Source organism: Manis javanica, chromosome 12, assembly GCF_040802235.1.
Source record: "Manis javanica isolate MJ-LG chromosome 12, MJ_LKY, whole genome shotgun sequence".
Lineage (NCBI taxonomy): Eukaryota > Metazoa > Chordata > Mammalia > Pholidota > Manidae > Manis > Manis javanica.
In genome coordinates, this window is record NC_133167.1 from 3,999,542 (window position 1) to 4,019,379 (window position 19,838).

A 19,838-nucleotide genomic window follows, 5' to 3' on the forward strand; every position below is an offset into this window, starting at 1 on the left:
ACAGGGTACTGGGCTGTCAGTGACCAAAGCAGGGAACCATCCACCAATGTCCCCCGAGGTCAGGGCAGCGACTCAGAAAGGCACACAGACCCCCAAGAGGGGAGTGTGACTGAGGGAAACAGTTCAAACAAAATATTTTTTAAAAGCAGCTTTACCGAGGTGTAATTGACATGCAGGAATCTGCACGTGCGGGAAGTGTACAGTTTGATAAAGCGGGACACACATACCCACTCCTAGAAGCACCCCCACAATCAAGACAGTACAGCCCCCAACCATCTAAACTACAGCCCTGCTGTTTCAGCTCACCCAGTTCCCCACTGTCCCACTGATATGCTTCTTGTTGGGAATTTGCTAGAATTTTATATTTTATCTGGCTTCTTTCATGCAACAGAGCTACCTTGAGATTCATGCTCTGGTTGTTACGTATCCATAATTCCCTCCTGTTCGTTGCTGAGTGGTATTCCACGGTATGGGCATACCACCGCGTGTTTATCCATTCATATGTTGAAAGACAGTTATTGTTTGGAGGCTATTACAGATAAAGCTGCTATGAACATTGATGTACCAGCTTTTGTCTGGCCATGTGCTTTCATTTCTTCTGGATAAATACCTAGAATTGGAATGGCTGGGTCAGAGAATATGATTAAGAGAAACTTTTAAGACATGGCCCCACTGGTTTCTGGAGTGGTCGTGCCATCTTACAGCCCCACCAGCAGTGTACGGGGATGCTAGCTGCTTCACACCCCCGCCAGTGCAGCACACCTGATTGCACCTATTCTCATGGGTGTGCAGAAGTATATTGCTGTCATTTGATACGCATTTCCCTCATGACAAATGAGGTTTTGAGCATCTTTTCATGTGCTTATTTGCCATCCATACATTTTCTTTCATGAAGTGCCTGTTTAAATTTTGTGCCCATTTTAAAAATTAGCTTCTTTGTTTTCTCCTTAGATTTTGGGATTTCTATATATTTTGGATACAAGTCCTTTATCAGACATGTGCTTTGTAAATATTATCTCCCAAGTCTCTTGGTCACATTTTCTTCTCTCAAAAGTCTCTTTTGTTCATAAATACAGAGAATTGGTGGTTGACAGAGATGAGGGAGGCAGGGGGATGGGCAAAATAGGTGAAGGGGATTAAGAAACACAAGTGTCCAATTATAAAATAAGTCATGGGGATGAAAAGTACAGCATAGGATATATAGTCAATAATCTTGAAATCTTTGTATGGTGACAGTTGGTAACTACATCTACCATGGTGAGTATTTTATAATGTATATAATTGTCAAATCACTGTGTACATGTGAAACTAATGTAATATTGCATGTCAACTGTACTTCAATTTAAAATATGACTTTCCTAAAAAGTCAATATATCTGTAAGGATTTCCTTACCTGTATATTCAGATCTTTACCTTCTGAAAAAGCAAAATATGCTTTTTTGGATAAAAACTAAGGCAGAGAGGGTTACAAAATATCACTTAACCACAGGACAAGTAGATTACCAGAGAAAGTTTAGATAAGTTTTTAAAAATACTTTGAGGTAGAGAAGCCAGGAAAGTACAGGTGAGAATGAGAAGAAAGAAGGTAGGATGCCTACATGCTTCAAGGCAGGCAGATAGAAGAGAATGGATTAAGAGGGCCTTCTGCTTTTTAATCTTGCACACAGACAGAATGACAACAGCATTTGTTACCCAATCTTTGGGAACAGATGTAAAGACCCTAACAAATGTAGCAGAATGGTTTCCATGTAAGAATTCTTTCTTGGCATTCTTAGGAAATGCATGTTTTTTAGAATTGCATATTCTGAGGAAAATTGGTTAGGAACATGGGAAAATATAATTCTGTGAAAATTAGATTTTTAACAATCAACAGAAAGATGTCACTGATTCAAAGGAATCCACTGACAATGAAATTCAAAAGCAAGATTAAGATGGGTTGATGCACCATCAAAGGTCAAGTTCAGCATTTCTGAGGCTCAGAGCAGGCCCGTGGAGTTGTCATGGTCTGATCAATGTGTCCTGCTTGCAGTTGTTGCCACGTTACAAGTGTTTGTTTCTGGTCTCACGTGCTGTAAAAGGTGAGCCATTTTGCAAGTTAAAGAAATATTAATATTTTGAATATTGAAGAAGATTCTTAATTTTGGTAGAATCCAGTTTATCCCAGTTTTTTTCTTTTAAGGATTGTCTTGGGTTATTGTATCTAAAACATCTTTGCCTAACACAGGGTCACAAACATTTCCTCCTATGTTTTCCTCCAGAAACTTAATAATTTTACATTTTACATTGAAGTCTATGACCCATTTTGAGTTAATCTCTGGATATGGTGTGAGGTATACATTGAAGCTTTCTTTTCTTTGCATGTGGATTTCCAGTTGTTCAGCACCATGTGTCAAAAAGCCTTTCCTCTCTCCACTGAATTGCCTTTGTTCCTTTGTGGAAAATCAACTGACTACATATGCATATGTTTATTTTTAGACTGTCTTGTCAGGTACACACAAGGGCAAGTTCGGACAGATTCAATTGATAAGGATCCAAAGAGCCACTCTTAGATTCAAACCATTCATCACTTACTAAATAGTGAAAAGAACAGCCAAAGATGCCAATTCCTTGTGCTTCTTGCCCTATACAACAAAAAGGATAACACCTAACAAAAAAAGGGACCAGATAATGACAATATGAGTAGTGGGTTACCCTGTTGCTGGGCAGCCAAATGTAGACTTCAGCTGAGTCTGCAGCTCTACTCTGAGAGGGACAGGGCAGGAGGCCCCAGACCTCATCAGAAGCCACGAGGCAATGATAAACTGTGTCGTGACAGCCATCCAAGGGATTTATGGACGCAAGTAGATGATGGTCTTATTATAACAGCATCCTACAAACGTCCTGTCCAGGAGATCCTCAGGGTATTCTGACAATTAGATCAGCAGTGGTTCAAACCTCTGTTTGCATGGCCCACATCAATACATGCAAGGTGGCCAGGGCTCCTCTATCTCTATTCTGTTTCATTGATCTATTTGTCTTTTCGACAGCAATAACACATTGTATTGAACCCCAGAGGTCTGTGAAAAATACTGAAGTCAGGTAGTGTGAGCTCTCAAGCATCTTTCTTCTTCTGGCTATTCTAGCTCCTTTGCATTCCCATATAAATTTTTAAATTACTTTCTCAATTTCTACATGACTGGGGTTGTTATGAATCCATAGACCAGTTTGGGAGAATTGACATGATAAACACAATAAAGCTCTCCATTTATTTAGGGCTTTAATCTCTCTCAGCTATTATAGTTTTCAGTGTTCAGGGCTTGCACGTATTATGTCAGACTTATCCCCATTTTGCGCTTCTTGATCCTTTGTAAATGGTAGTTTTTAATTTAAATTTCTAACTGTGCATAGCCATTATATAAAATTGATAATTAGCTGTTTTTGCATATTGATCTTATATCCTGTGGCCTTGCTAAACTCAATAATTATTATAGTATTTTATTGTGAATTCCATAGGATTTCTATGTAGGCAGTCTGGATGCATTTTATTCCATTTTCTTGCTTTATTGCACAGGCTAGGGCCTCAAGTGCAATGTTGAATAAAAATAGTGAAAGCAGACAATTTTTTGGCTTATTCTGTATAACTTTGTTGTGTTATTTTAGTAGTTGCTTTGGGGTTTATAGTATACCTCTTTACTTTATCACAGTATGCCCTCAGTATGCCCTGAGACCATTTTATGTACAGGATAAAACCACATGACAGTATACTTACATTTTCTCTAGTATCACACATTTTACTTCTATATGTGAGCTCCACAATACATTGTTAATTGGTTTTGTTCAGTTAATTGTCTTTTAAATATACTAAAATAATAAGAAAAAAGTGTTTACATTTACCCATGTAGTTCTTATTTCCAGTTTCCTTCATTCCTTTGTATAGATCAAAGGTTTCCTCTGGTATCATCTTCCTTCTGCTTGAAGGGCTTTCTTTATAGTGGTGGTCTGCTGGTGTGAATTCTTTCAGTGGGCATGTTTGAAAAAGTCTTCATTCCACCTGAGTGTTTAGAAAGTACATTTGCTGGGTAGAGAATTCTGCTTTGATATGGGTGTTTTTCTTCCAGTGATTTAGACACATGGCTCCACTGTCTTCTAATGTAATTATTTTCAGAGAAATCTGCTGTCCTCCTTATCTTTGTTCTTCTGTACATCATATCCTTTTTCCTGGCTTTAAGATTTTCTTCTTAACAGAAGCTTTAAGCAACTTGATAATGATGGGTTTCAGTATAGTTTTGTTCATATTTTTTGTCCTTGAGATTCACTGACTTTTTTGGATCTGTGGGCTTATATTTTTCATCACATTTGGAATTTTTTTAACAACTATTTCTTAACATTTTTTTCTGTACCATCACCCCTCTCTTTCAGAGACTCCAATTGCCTGTGTATTACACCACTTGAAGTTTCACAATGCACTGACGCTCTGTTCATTTTTTCTTCATTTTTTCTCTGTAATTTATTTATCTTTTTTTCTGAAATACCTGGTCTGCCATTATTGTCATCCATTGTATTTTTCACCTCAGACATTATAGTTTTCAACTTCAGAGGTCCAAGCTTTGGTCTTTTATATGTCTTCCATGTTGTTACTTAACATGTTCAATCTTTCCTCTAGCCTCTCAAATCTAAGGAATACAGTTATAATAACTATTTTTATGTCCCTGTCTACTAATTCTATCATCTAGGACAGTTTTAACTGACTGGGTTTTTTTCTCTTCATTTATATCACTGGATGCTATATATTTTTATATTTCTATCAATGTTTCTGGCCTCTGCTCTGGGATGTAAAGTTACTAGGAAACACTTTGATCTTTGTGAGTCTTGCTTCCAAGCTTTGCTAGGCAATATCAGAGCAGTATTAAGTCAACGGTTAATTTTCTCCATACTACTGAGACAACACCCTTCTTCATACTCCAGACCATGCCTCATTACCTATGAGGTTTTACACTGTTGTTGTTGAGAGTAGGCACTAGTCCTGAACCTGTGGAAGCTAAGGGCACAATTCCCTCTAATCCTTTCAAGTAATTTTTTTCCCCAGTCTTAGACAGTTTCTTCACACACATGCACCAATCAGGACACCACTGAATACCCCCAGGGGACCCTCTGCTAAGTTCTCTCTCTGTACACTGCCCTGAAAACACTAGCTGCCTTAACTTCCCTAGGCCCCCAGTCCCACCTTTTCACCTCCAAGGATCCCTTGGGCTCTGCCTGGGGCCTCTTCACTGGGCCCTAGTCTGAGAACCCAGAGGCCCTTTGAGAGGTCAAGAAATTCAGCATTTCCTGTTCATGTTAGGAAGTGAGCCTCAACCTGTGGCCCATTGCTGTCCTCAGTTGCAGGCATTCTTTCTACAGGCAGGTTCTTTCTGATCATTCAACAAAGAATTAATTTCTACCTTATTATAACTTCCAATTTTGGCTCTTGATTCTTTTGGTAAATGACTTGCTGGCGTACAAAGTTGCCATCTGGTGACAAAATTATAGAAATTCCATCTATATTGGAAGTGTACATCTCCAAGGTCAATTGATAATGACTCCATCCTGCAAGCACTCAATTACCAGTTGCTGAACTCTGTGAGGTGCAGAGGCTGTGCTGCATTAAATGTGTCTCCACCCTCAGGATGCTTGCAGTATCAGGGAAGAGGAAGGTGTGATACAGTGTTGTGCTAGACACCGGGTCAGGAACGGGTAGAATATACTCTGAGTGTGGAAGTTGGGGGTGTAGGCTGGTAGCATTCCATGGCAACATTTCAGGGACAAAAAGAAGTATCAGCTGTATTAAACCAAGTAAGTTGCAAAAGTCTTTTTATATAGATTGTTTAAAAGCAGGCAAAATTACTAATCAATTACACATTGATTGCACTCAATTTAGAACACGTATTTATATCAGATAATTTTAAGTGCTGCATGTCTTATTTTATCATGTTTGAGGCCTGGGTTGAACCCCAATTCCAACACTTACTAGCTATAACAACAAGTTAATTGATTTTTCTGTGTCTCAGAGTTTTTATCTGCCAAATAGAGATACTACTGAGTCCAGTAGTATATAGCATAGGATGGTTATGAAAATTAAATGAGTTAATGTCGGTAAAATATTTATAAGAGTGCCTGCTACATAATAAGAATTACATAGGGGCTGACTACAATTGCTGGGTCCTCTGGTGTAATCATTTTGTTTATTTTATACAAAGTGAAACCATATTTCCCTGTTTTAAATTAGCATGGGGATTTGTTAGTGTTCTTTCCTTCACCTCCATATCTATTAGTCATCTATGACTTCTTTGCTGTCATACCCCCAGTCGAGAACAAAACTCCCAGTTACAACATGTTCCCAATGGGAAATGCAACCCATTTGATGATACTCCCTGTCTAGGAACATACCACGTCCCCTACCCCCAAAAACCACACTGCTGTGTTCACTTTCCTCTTGTTCAGTATTAAGTTCTCTAAATACAACATGGAATCCTGGATTGGATCCCAGAACAGAACATGGACATCGGTAGGCAAATTGGAGAAATCCAAACAGCATCTACAGTTCGTTCATAATATTCTACCAATATTAATTTCTTAGTTTTGCCAAATGTAGCAAATAATAGAAGGTGTTAACTTTAGGGGAAGCTGGGTGAAGGGTGTTTAGGAACGCTCTACTATCTTCACAAATTTCTCTGAATCTAAAATAATTTAAAAATAAAAAGAGATTTAATAACCAAGTTTGCTTCACACCTTGGACTCCAATCTCCCCCTTTACGATATTAGAAAACTATTGCCTTTTACTGAAAATGAGAGTGCAACGCCTAGGAACAGCACAAAATATTTTGATCCTGTCAATCGCTCTATTAATAGAGACCAACAGGCTTACATTTGAGTATCGCAGGAGCCGAGGTGCATGCAGACTGGTCGAGCTGTGCAGCTTAGATGCGGTGTGTAAAAACGAATTTCCGGCCTCTGGTTGGTTTCTCAGGAATCATACAGGTCCAGCAATTGTCTAATAGGGGATTTTAAAATGTCTTTGTCTTCCTCTTCCCTCTTTCTTTCTTTTTACTGTCTCTTCTGTCTCTATGTGATTCTTTCTCCCTGGTGATTTAATATGACATTCTTGACTTATTTAAATCCTGATTATTGGGAAAAAGTTTAAGATAAGTGATGAACACACCAGAAGTTCAGGCCGAACTATGCAACATCTGACTTCGAATCCCTTCGACATAAATTATGAGAATGGAAAACGCTGGCGGATTCTATTGAACCCCTCTACACCAACCCAGCCAACTACCTGGAAGGATAAAAAGTTAATAAATGTGAGAAAGGGCTTGGGGTTTCAGCCATGGCTTTTCAGCTCTAAAGAGTCCCCCTAAAGTTAGACTCTGAGGAGGTCTGGCCTCAGGTAGTATAAACATTGTCATTTTGACAAGAAAGAACTACTTTCTTCAGAGTCTTTTCATACATAGTCAATTTTAGGTCATCCTTAATTTTTTTCCCATTTAGGAGAGAGGGGGTCGTTGACCTACATACGGAGCCATTTCATTTTCTTACTTTTGATGACAATGGTCTCCACACCTAGGGACCCGATTCTGCTCCAGCCCCTTTCCATCGGCCATTCACCATGGGTGCAGGACTTTAAAACCTTTGAGTCTCCAAGTTCTTGAGATTAAAAAGGGGAAATTATCTGTGCTTCCTTCCAACCAGCAAGCTTCAGGATTCAGAATTCAACACACAAAAAGGGATATTGGAACTTTAATCTAAGAGCCTTTTGAAGAGATTTTCCCAAAGAGAAAAGTTCCAGTAAAGTTACTCTCTTCACATCAGTAGCCTGCATGCCAGCCTCGCCCTATTTATTATCAGACTCCTCTCCTTGACCCTACTTTGAACTGTGAAATAATTAAAATGAGAAAAGAATTAGTAGAGTCTTGATTCTGTTTCTCACCTGAAGCTTTCCTGTCTTAACCAGAAGCAAGGAGGACTTGGCTCCTTCATGAGCATATTAGTGAAAGAAGGCAAGTATACTTTTTTTTTTCCCAGTTGTATGAATTCAACTGAATAAAAAAGAATTCATAAGCCAGACTTCAACCTGTGAAAGCAGCTGATGATCTTAGGGGAAGAAACTGACTGAAGAAATCTTTGGGCAATGCTTTTCTAGTTCAGACCCAGCAGGCCGCCATCTCGGCAGAGGGAAAGGGAGTTTCGCTTTTCCCGAGGCAAGAAAGGCGCTCTCTGCTCAGGATTCGGGTGGGGATGACTGCTCAGAGTCCTCACACCAGCCCCAAAAGTCTGCACCTGCTAACAGGAGGCCCCCCTGCACGAGGCACCAGGTTCATCGGCACTGATACATACTCCAGAAAACAGCCGCTTTGCCCAGTACCAGATAAGGAATTGATTCATGATTCAAGTAGATGGGAGAAAACATAATTTAGTTCAACGGTTTGAAGCGCATAAGGAATATTACAGAGGGTATCGGAGAGGAGCTGCCCCCCTTGGCTATCCGATGTTTGTGGAAGAACTTCATGCACGTCAGACCACTTGCCACGGGTCTCCCTTCCTAGGAGCCTCCCAGCAGGCTGGCAAGGCATGGTGCAGCCCAGTCCACAGACGAGGAAGCTGAGGTTCACAAGAGCCCATGTTTTGCCAGGAAGGTAGCACATGGGGGAAATTCTCAGGGCCAGGTGCAAAAGCCAAGTATCGTAAGAGAGATGGATGCTGAAAGATCCCCTCTCCCTTGTGAATCTTTTTTTTTTTTCAAAAACTGCATATATAATCAGGAAATAGCTCTGCTCATCTCTAACTACCACTTTTCAAATACGCTTTATCACAGGTTTAGCCTTTTTTTTTTCTGACACTTAGTGGCATCTTAGGCAATTTCTCAGATTTCTGGCCACTTGCCAAATCCCATTTGAATCCCTAAGACCCCCTGTCAGGAATTAAAAGAGGCAATCCAGACCAAATCAGACCCCCATCCTCTGAGCAAAAGCCTTGATCAGATGCTTCAGAAAAGATATATAAATAGCCAATAGGCAAATGAAAAGGTGCGTGACACCATTCATCATCAGAGAAATACAAATCAAAACCAGCGAAATACTCACATTTCACACCTGCTAGAGTGGCTCAAGTCAAAAAGGATGACAACACAAACGTCCGCAAGGATGTGGAGCAGCTAGAACTCTCACGCATTGTTGCTGAGAGTGTGCAATGACATACAGTTGGCCCTTGAACAATGCGGGCGTTGGGGGCACTGATCCCCTGCATAGTCAAAAATCTGCACTTTTCATCCCCCCAAAACTTAACAATAGCCTACTGCTGACCAGAAGCCTTACCAATAACATAATCAATCAATACATAGTTTGTACTTTATATGTATGATATATTGTATCTTACAATAAAGTAAGCTAGAGAAAATAAAATTCTTTTCAAATTTTCACAAATCTCAAAAAAAATTTCCAATATACTTATTGAAAAAAAAATCCACCTATAAGTGGACCCATGCAGTTCAAATCCACATTATTCAAAGGTCAACTGTAAATACTTTGGAAAGTGGGCAGTTTCTATTAAAAGTTAAATATACACTTATGAGCAATTCTACTTCTAGATATTTACCTAAGAGAAATGAAAACATATGTCCATAAGACTGATACAAAAATGTTCATAGCAGCATTATTCATAATAGGCAAAGCCTAGAAATACCTAAACATCCATCAATATTAACAGGAGAATTGATTTTTAAATTGTGGTATATCCATACAATCAAATATGACTCATAAATTTAAAGTAATGCATGCAACAATGTGGATCAATGTCAGAGACATTATGTTGAGCTAAAGAAGTCAGACACACAAAAAGTAGAAAATTCTAGAACAGAGAAAGCTAAACCATGGTGAGAGAAATCAGGTGGGGGCTGCCTGTAGAGGTGATGGAGCAACACAAGGGGACTTCTTGGAGAGATGGAAAATTCTACATGCTGATTGGGATGTTGGTTACACAGGTGTATTCCTTTGTCAAAATTTACACAACTGTACTCTTAAGACCTGCGCATTCTTTTGTATGCAATTTTTGCTTTACTTTAAAAAAGCATACTTACATAAAACTTTTCTATCACCCAGTGCTCCCCACACCTTATCCCACCCCCACCTAAGAAGGGCGTGGACCCTTTTCTTTCACTTTCCCCCTTCTCCCCGTCTCACTTGGATGCTTCTGGATCCTTCCCTTCTTCCAGTATATTGGGACCAGGGGAAGAGAGAAAGATGACCCATTTCTTGTTGAGGAAGGGACACCAATGAATCTTCCAGAAAATCAGGTACTACTTCATGGGCAAGCAGGACAAACAGTGGAGTGAGCTTCTCAAAGTTTGTTCCCTAAATCATTTCTCAGTTTGCTGAAATGCAAAGTTTCATTTGTAATCTGGGGGGTAATTTGCCCAAAATATCACCACGCACAACCATGCAATAATTCAGAAAAAATTTAAATGGTGGCCATTGCTCCAAGAGAAAACATAGGTTAGACATGGCTGGCCAGTTTCTCTCTCAGTCTCCCCACCACCCTAAAGGATTTGTTCATTCACATCAGCCATTTCAACTGCAAACCTTCATGCTTCCTAGTCTCACAGCTTAATATCTCCAGAGTACGGGAGAGAGAAGAAAATACAACAGAAAGGGGCAGGTGACAGAAGGTCCAGCGAAATAAAGTGGAACTCCTCCTCTATCAGCATCGCGGGGTAGGGGCTCCCCCATCCTTCATTCCAAACCAGCTGGGAAGTCTGTCCACAGGAGGGAACCTTGCTGCATTGGCCTCATTAGAAAGCACGGCTGTATTTCCCTCCCAAGTTTCTCCCCTTGTCCCCTGTCCCCGCCCCTCACCCAAAGGCTGGCACTCGCCCAGCGTTCAGACAGCCTTTTCAGGCCACATGCACAAACCCAGCCTTGGGGCCCCCGCCACCCCACCCTGGGGACATGGCTGCAGCCCATCTACCGCCACGTCAACTCCGCAAAGGAGAAGTAGCTGTGATGATGATTCAACAGGACTGGTTCCTAACACCCGTTTTTCTCACAGCACGCATTGTCTGGCATGAAACCCCCCCGTCTGTCAGATGGGATAGGGCAGCAGTCATGTGAGGAGAGCAGTCAAGGGCATCGGGATTGTCCAAGGGCTCCAGTGACTTCCAGCAATAGAAACCAGGACACAGATATTTAACATACCCAACAAAATGCTTAGCAGTGTCTGTTTCCCCATGGAAAAAGCACGTGATTTTTTGAATCTTGAACTTAGCCTTACTTTTAATATTTTTTTTTGTCATGCACACTGCTTTTCCGGTACCATCTTTTGGTGGTTGTTGAATTGTGCTATTTTCCATAGTAGCTGGGGTTCACATCCCAAGCAGGATGTGGGTAACTATCATCTCCCAGGTTCCTACCCTTAAGATCACTGCTTAGACCTCAAAAACTGAATCCTTGCTTAAAAGAGGGGAATGAAAATGAAGTCTGGCCTGCAGGGTTGCCAGCAGCACTGGGTGAGAAGCAGGCTGCTGTCACGTGCCCCACAGCATGAACGTATGGGACAGGGGACCTTCCCCGCCTTGCCCTGCCTTCCATGTCTGGTCAGTGGGTCTGCGCAGAAATGCTTGTGTAGTGCTCAGAGGAGTACTTCTCCCAGCCTTGAAAGGCTGTTGTGGTACATGTTCAATACTTACTGAATGGATGAATGAATGAGTGAATGAAAAATTCAGAAATAACTCATGGAAAATGCCTAGTACAGTGCCTGGCTCGCAGAAGGTGCTGAACAAATGATACCAATGGTAAGAGGAAGCAGGTGGGGCATGTGGCAGGACTTTGAAGGCAAACAGAGCAGTCTCTGCTTCACCGCTGCCTGGTTCTATGGCTGCAGGCAAGTCACTGGGCTTCCTTTAAGCCTCAATTTCCCCACCTGTAAATTCGACCTACAATGCAGATTTGCAGCAAGAGCTGATGATAACATTTTTTCAAACAAACAAAAAGACCAGGTACTGGGGAATGCAATGACCTTCCAGCTAAGAAGCAGAGGCTGTGAAATACCACTTCTGAGGGCTTTGTGTAAGCAGAGAGGTGGGGAGGAGGGCAGACGGATGAAGGGAAGCCATCAGCAGGTGATGTCTCATGGAATGCAGAGAGGCTGGGCAGGTGGTGCTGACCAGGGGAAGCCCAGGCTGAGGCCTGCATGTGGACCTCCTGCCCCTGGGGGGTGAGCTGGGAAACCCCATGCTGGGAGGGCAAGTGAGACTGGTGTGCCAGATGTGGGTGCAGAGTCCCACCCCTACTTTACAGAGAAGTGAAAATGACATTTATTCAACAGCCCTGATGGGCTCATCTCTGTTAACTCCTGCATCTTGGCTCAAGATAATTTTTCTGTGTACTGTCAACCTTGGGCCCGTGAACAGCCTGTCACCACGATCATTGTCAAAGATGGACTGAGGGATCGGCGGGTTAGAGTTTGCCTGAACTGCTTCGTGTCAGAGGCTGTTTGGAAAACCCAGTATCGCCTTAATCCCTGCAGGACAGAGACAGGTCCTTCTGACCCCCTCACATGGGAATTGACGCTCGGTCCCTGACAGTGACTGATCCACACTGGCCCAGGCCTTCCTGACTTGCCTGTCTATCAGGAGGTAGGTTGTGGACATGGAAAAAAGGCCCCACTGTATTTCCCGGCAGACTTCCTTGAAGAGGCTGGGCTGCTTTAACAAAAAAAAAGGTAGAAGAAAATGTTGTGTAATTGTTTGCAAGCACACACAGGCTCGGTGGCAAAATGAGATGGAACCCTTGATTTTAACCTCCCGCTGCACTGCTCAAAATTCCCCCCCCATCCCCCCCACCCCCCCACCCCCCCTCGAGCAACAAGGAGGAAGCAAATCTGAAGCTCTCTGATTGTAAAATTTGCATCCTCTCTTAGTCAGTTATTGTCCCAAAGGACATTTCCCATCAAACTGTACTTGTTTGTAAAGATCTTTCACCCGGGACGGACCACTTTTCAAGATACTGCTGATATGGAAGCTAGAGAAATACCGAGAGAATTAAAAGTACTGCGAGTCCCTGGATGGAAATATAAGCAGATTTCAGGGCCCCCACTTCCAGCCCAGAAACCCTCAATGGCTGAGCTCGTTCACATGAGTAAGCTGGATGGACCGGAGGCCCTTGCCAGAAGTTGGCACACTGGAGCGACGGGCTCTGAAGGTGCAGGGGCCACATTGGTGGCAATGCCTGGAGGTGTCCCAGAAGCGAGTGGCTGAAGTGGGCTGGTGTTTTGGCAGTACCCACAAAGGACAAGGGCCAGCAGAAGGGAGGGGAGTCTGGGTGGCTGGCCAGAGGCCCAATGGGGGCCTGCCTGGTCTGCAGCCTTCCATCTGTGCTTCCATGGAGGTGTTCGGGGCTCTCCCAGCTGGGCAGCGGCTCTGTGGAAGCTGCTCTCCTGCAGAGAGGGCTCAGGGGTGAGGACAGTCAGTACACTGGCATCCAGATGGTGGACCTGGAGGCAGAAGACACTCACTCCTGGGGGAGACCACAGTGTCCCATGACAGCCTGGGACCCCAGGAGACCATCGAGGAATTTGGGTACAGCCCAGATCCACAGTCTGTGCAAGAAGAGTCTGGTTGAAACAAAGACAGGCCCACGGTAGGCATGGGTGTGTCCCACCACGCTGCCAGCGCTGTCTAAGGGCCGCCAGTACCCACCTGTGTCAGTGCCGGGAGGGATGGAGGGATTCCCACGTGGCAGCGGGCAACCCTTCTCTCACACTGTCCCCCAAACTGGGCGGCTTATGGAAAAGGAACACGCGGGCTGAGAGAGCTCAGGAACTCCCCTTAGAACTGCCGCTCCCAGGCCCTCAGCAGCCGCCCAGGACGGAGCACAGGTGCCACGTGCTGCTGGCACTGCCATGCGGCTGCATTACCTCCGCAGGCACACGGCCCTCCAAAGCAGTACCAGTTACAAAGTCCTAAATTTTAACTCTGCGCGTGGATTCGTAGACGTCCCTAGATACTTCCACCATTTGCAAGCAGTGGCCTCCCACGTCAGCTTTTGCCATAATCTCACCGTCCGTGGCCGTGTCCCGCCCCTGCCCCCCCACCCATCTTGAACTCCGGGCTCGGGAGAGCTGAGGCCCCGTCCGCTCCCTCGAGCCACCCTGCTGCTGCGGGAGCCCACCCGCCCCGCGGGACGCTGACCGGCCTCGGCCTCCCCGCAGGTGCGCGCAGGCGCTGCTGGAACACGGCGCCTCGGTGCACCGCGCGGGCGGCGCGGGCCGGGACACACCACTGCACGTGGCGGCGCAGCGCGGCCTGGACGAGCACGCGCGCCTCTACCTGGGCCGCGGGGCGCGCGTGGACGCGAGGAACGCCAGCGGCGAGACGGCCCTGAACGCGGCGTGCGGAGCGGCGCGGCGGCCCGACGAGCACGCGCGCTGCCTGCGCCTGTGCGCGCTGCTGCTGCGGGGCGGGGCGGCGGCGGACGCGCGCGACGAGGACGAGCGCGGCCCGCTGCACAAGGCCTGCGGGCACGCGCGGCCCGACCTGGCGCTCCTCCTGCTGCGGCACGGCGCCGACCCGGGCGCGCTCGACTACGGCGGCGCCTCGCCGCTGGCCCGCGTGCTGCAGGTGGCCGCCTGCGCGCCCGACCCCGCGCCGCAGCGCACCGCGCAGGCGCTGCTCAACCACGGCGCCCCCGCCGTGTGGCCCGACGCCTTCCCCAAGGTAAGCGGGGGCCTCGGGACAGCCCACCGGAGCCTTGCAGTGCAGGGACCCAGCCTGTTGTTGGGTGGCATGCAACGCCCCTCAAACTTTAAGGGACCCAGAACGCCCTAGTTCAAATGAAGAATTCCGATTCCCTGGGTCGGGGCTGGGCGAGTCTGTACTTCCAACCACTTTCCAGGTGAGTAGAGGCTGCTGTTCTTGGGACCACGCTTTGAGGGACAAGGGCCCAGAGCCTCCTGGCCAGAGTTACCAGAAAATTAAGAGGGTAGGGTGTCACTAAGCATATGCAAGTGCGTCCTTTCAAAGCGGTCACCTAGGAATGCCAGGCTTATTCCAATGATGCCGTGATGGCCCAAAATATTTTGGCAGCTTATCTTTTGGTGTAATTAGTGAACAATGACAGCGTCTTGTCACATCTGGCATGTGATAGGAAACAAATTACCCAATGTGATCATCCACCTTATTAATGAGATTAGTGATAGCACTTCACACATTTGCAAATTTCTCACATTCAGTCCTCACCACACTCCTGTGAATTATGCCCAGGCACAGGACACTCTCCTACCTGAGCCTCAACCAGGTAAAGGGCAGCGTCCAGGGTCAGGGCTGTGTTGGGACCTCAACCCCACTTTGCAGACTTGACTTTGAGCAGCTTGTCCCTTTTTCAACATGTCACATATACCCTGAAATAATAAAGATGAAGAATAAAAGATTTTTCATCAGAGAAAATGCTCGAGAGATAGAAAATGTTTCCAAAAGAAAAGTTACCAAAATATTGGTTGGAATAAGAGGCTGTCCTCTCCAAAAGACTTCACTGAGGGAAAGTCATTCCATTAGATGTAAAGTTGGGTGTGTTTAATTTTTAAATTATCGCTTTTACCCCAATTCACCAGTCATATGCAAGAGATATAGTTTGGCCTGAGAAGTTTTGAACAAATAGCTGAAAAGCTGTTACACAAAAAGGACCGATTTCTAGATGACCTGAAATAGCGAGATGCACACATTTCTCTCAGACGCCAACTTTGCACTTGCAGTGCATACAGAGCAAAGGCTGTATCTCTAAAATCATAGGTGAGACCTAGAAAATCTACCCAGACAACTCCCTGAGTGCTTCCTTACTGGACGAACATGTTGACAAGTTCCTCTTACTCCAACTTCACAGTCTTTGAGTAATTCGCTCATGGCTCTCTACTAATGAAGTGTTTTCAATATGATGGACCCTTGAAAAAGAAGAAATGTTAGCATTTTTATATTCTACAACACTTACCTTTCGTATTCATAATTCACATTTTAATACTTCCCAATACTAGCAGTCTTAATTCATCAACTGACACAATGGAAACGAGACCCACCTTCTGCCCTCCAAGTCACATGGTGCCTACATTAAGCTGAGATGCACACTTCAGCTACATAGAGAGTGAGCAAGAAACAAACAAAAAAGAAAGAAAGAAGACTTTACACAATGGGCCACAAGTGAAAAATACTGGGGCAAATTCTTTTAAAGAAAAGAAAAGTCAATACAGTTCAGTAGTGACTAGTAATAAGCTTTTGTGAGCCTTGAAAGAATTCAATTTGCGTGGTCTTGGTCCAGTTTTCCAAGGCCTAGGTGCAGCCCCGCAGGTACCATCCTGAGGACAGGACCTCTAGCACCTGCACTCTGTCTCCAGGCAGGGAAGAGGTATCCTACCTTGACCCCGAGATGCAGGCCAAGGCACAGTGCTTCCCCTCCGGGACTCCAGAGGCACTATCCCAGGGTCCCGCATTCTGTGTCAGCCACACAGGAATGGAGCACGGTTCTGTGGGGGACCCACTTGACCACAGAGTCGGATTTGGGGGCAGTTAGTTACAGCTGGGGCCAAGAGGCCATAAGAAGTGCTTGGCTGCTGAAAGTGACAGTGAACCTCCCAGCAATTCCACACCACTGTGGGAGGAATTGGAGTTTACTTAAGAAATCTTAAAACTTTGAGGCTTTCACAAAATAAACATTGTGACATTTGCCTCCCCTGCACATAGCACTGTATCAACACCTACAGGGTTTCAGTCAGTGTTTGTTGAATGAATAAAGGGGATCACAGCAACCGCAGGGTGCACGGCCTGTGATCAAATCTTTGGAAATGGGGATTCAACCTCTTTGCGCTGAGGTCCCCCACACCTCTAAGGGGCACCCCAGGAAAGAGTGTTGATGAGGTCCGCTGCCAGTAGAGCCTCGAGCTCCTGGCCAGCAGCAAGGTTGTGGCTGGCAACACATTTACCAACCACACTGAGACTCGCCCAAGCATACGAAAAGGTACCTGTGCTGTCCCAGCCTTGCCGCAGGTCTACTAGGGCCCACGCCATAAATCTGGCAGCGGCATCTCCCTCCACGCAGACCGCCTCGCTCCACCAGGGATGGAGTCTCATCACCACGTGGGACATCAAAGGGACAGACGCCACTCGGCTTAGCAGCCCCATGGAGCGCGCAGCAAACACACTGAATCGAGGCACAAAGATGCTCTGCAGGCAGAACTCAGTGCCATGGCGAGGCGTGCACAGAGGCACGGGGAGTGTCACAGAGCCCGCCATCCGCGGGCAGCAGCAGTGCTTTAAATAGATGTAAAGAGACGCCCACGGAGCTCGGAATCACCGAGGCAAAGGTTTCACAGTGAGCTCATGACATAAATCACAGCTCCCTGCGCGCAAACAAAGGCACCGTCAGGGCTGCGGGCGGACTCAAGCCTCCCTCGGAGCCGCGCGCACTGCTCTGCCGCGAAGATCAAAGCCGTGTCAGGGCTTGGGAAGCCAGCATGTTGACAGTGCCAGGGCTTTGTGCCCAGATGACCGCTAGTTAACCCCAGAGTCGGTATTCGGCCCAAGGACAGGTGCAGGCGCGGTGGCAGGGGCAGCCAGGTTGAATTCTGGAAGTTGTCAAGATAGGCGGGGCCTGCCTGTAGGAGAGCAGGAGAAAGGGGCAGAGAAACACACACTCGTGTGGGTTCCAGACTTGTTTTGCAACTGCCAGTAGTTGACTTTGTGGGGTTGGGTGCTTGGTCTGGAATAAAGGGCTTCGTTCGCCCATCTTTCTGCCCCTCAGCTGGGCAGTTGTAAATAATTAGTCAGCCCACCAGCTGACTGGTGGAAAGTGCAGGGACAACACCAGCAGTGACCCATCTCCCCCAAACCACACAGGCTGTACACCCCACAGCCATCTCTTAAGCACTTATTTATTCAGTCAACAAACATTTCTAGGGAACTGCTGTGCTCAGAGCTGAAGTTAGTGTGGCACCTGAGCCTGTGTATTTCCTGTCCTCCGGGAGCTTCCGGTCTCCAGGGTGAGACAGCCTTGACTTGAGACACCCACACACACGAGTGTGAAGGTGCAGTGGCGAGAGAGAGGAGCCGTACAACCAAGACCCCCCACATCCTGAAAGTGCCAAATGGGGGCTTGGCCTGGAGGTGGGTCAGAGGCTCCCCAAACGTGTGTGGAGTGAGTCCAGATCTGAAGGCTGAAGACTTAGCTAAGTAAAAGGAGGAAGAAGGACCACTCCAGGCAGAAGGAACAGCTGAGGCAAACGGCCTGGGGCAGATGAAGCACTGCCCCATGTGTGCCGGAAAGATGACCTAGTTTCCGGAGAGGAAACAGCCAGAGGGAGCAAGAGGCCAGGCCTTATCAGGAGGCTGAGCCTTTGTCTTTACAACAGTGGGACTCTATGACACCATTTTAAGGAGCAGAAATGACAGAATCAAATGAGTGTTTGAGGATGATCTCTCTGCTCAAGTGCAGAGAGCGTGCCCGGGGAGGGGCCAGGTGGGAACCCACAGGCGGGTGTAGCACTCGGGGGGAGGATGCACGTGGCTTGAACAGGGGAATGGAGGTTGACTGCAAGAATGCCAGGTTCTGGAAACATCTGCAAACCTCTGGTCTAGCCTCCCTTCTCAGTATTGACCGTGCTGAAATACGGACCTAACAGTGTCATGTTCTCTTTTTATCCAACTACAGATGTAGGTAAAGTGACTCACACTCCTCCAATTCCACAGGATTTTTAGTGGGAGAATCCTGGATTGCAATAGTCAAAAGCCAGACTCCATTTCCCTCCTCACAGAGCTGCGTGCGTGCCCTGCCCCGGGGGGGAGGGAGGCGGCTGTCACCCACCCCGCACCTCTGCTGTTCTTGCTCTCGTTTTATTCCTCCATCTACATAGAAAGCAATGTGCCTGTGTGATTTTTCCCCTTAATTTTCTTTCTGCCGCCTCATTAGCCGGAGAGAGTGCGCGTGGGCCCTAATGACATCAGCATGTCAGAGTAATGCGGCAGCCGCTTCTCCGCAGACAGCAAGGAGGCAGCGGAGATTTTTAAACTGTGTTGGCGTAAAAATAATGAAGGCAGCCAGCTGCCTGGCAAACATGAGGGGGCACAGCGCTGAGGGATTGGGGAGGGCCGGGGAGCCCCAGAGCGGTGGAACAGAGGAGGGACAGGAAATGAATTCCCAGAGACAGGCAATAAGGCTCTGTCACAGTCTGTGACCCGGGGGGGCGGGGTGCTGGGGGAGCTTTTGCTGAGGGGAGACAGCTCTTCCTGCGGGGACAGCCACCTTGCATGCAGGCACTGGCAACCGTTTAGCACTGTGCAAAGCCAGGTGAAAGGGCCAGTTGGAGCGTGGCTGCAAGGTTGAGGTGAGCCTGAGGAAGGTCCCGTGAAGCAGGCATTGCCTAGGATCCTGTAGAAACAGGACCAGACTAGACCTGGAGGGGTCCAGTGTGCACTGCGTCTTAATGGCACGGTTTTCTCCCAACACAGAGAGGAACGATTGAAATCAGAGACTGCCATGCTACAGTAAATGGCATGTTAGTGGCAGCTTGTGTGAGCCAGAAATACCAGTGTGTCAGGGGCACACTGTGGGTGGGGGGGAGATGGGGTCTGGCCAAGATCTCGGGCGAAGACACGTGCCTGCCTGGCCCTCCTCACGCAGCTCCGTCTCCTGCGTTCACTCCCTGTCTCTCTCCTTCTCTAAAGCCCATATAAGCCTGACTTTGTGACAGCAATGGATTGGGGGAAATTGATTTGGGGTAGGGGGGAGACAAGGATGAATAGTCTTAAAATATCAATATGATTACCAATTTTAAAGGGGCAGCTGCTCCTG

General features: G+C 46.3%; 1 protein-coding gene across 5 annotated transcripts in view; it reads left to right on the forward strand.

Annotated features, from left to right (window-relative positions):
• Positions 1 to 19,838, forward strand: part of ASB18 (ankyrin repeat and SOCS box containing 18) — a 60,299-nt gene that overhangs the window by 22,476 nt on the left and 17,985 nt on the right. For all 5 annotated transcript variants that reach the window (XM_073217933.1, XM_037009932.2, XM_037009936.2 and 2 more), the window contains one exon: positions 14,218 to 14,722. In XM_073217933.1, coding sequence (XP_073074034.1) covers positions 14,218 to 14,722 — 505 coding nt within the window. The remainder of the gene's footprint in view (positions 1 to 14,217; positions 14,723 to 19,838) is intronic.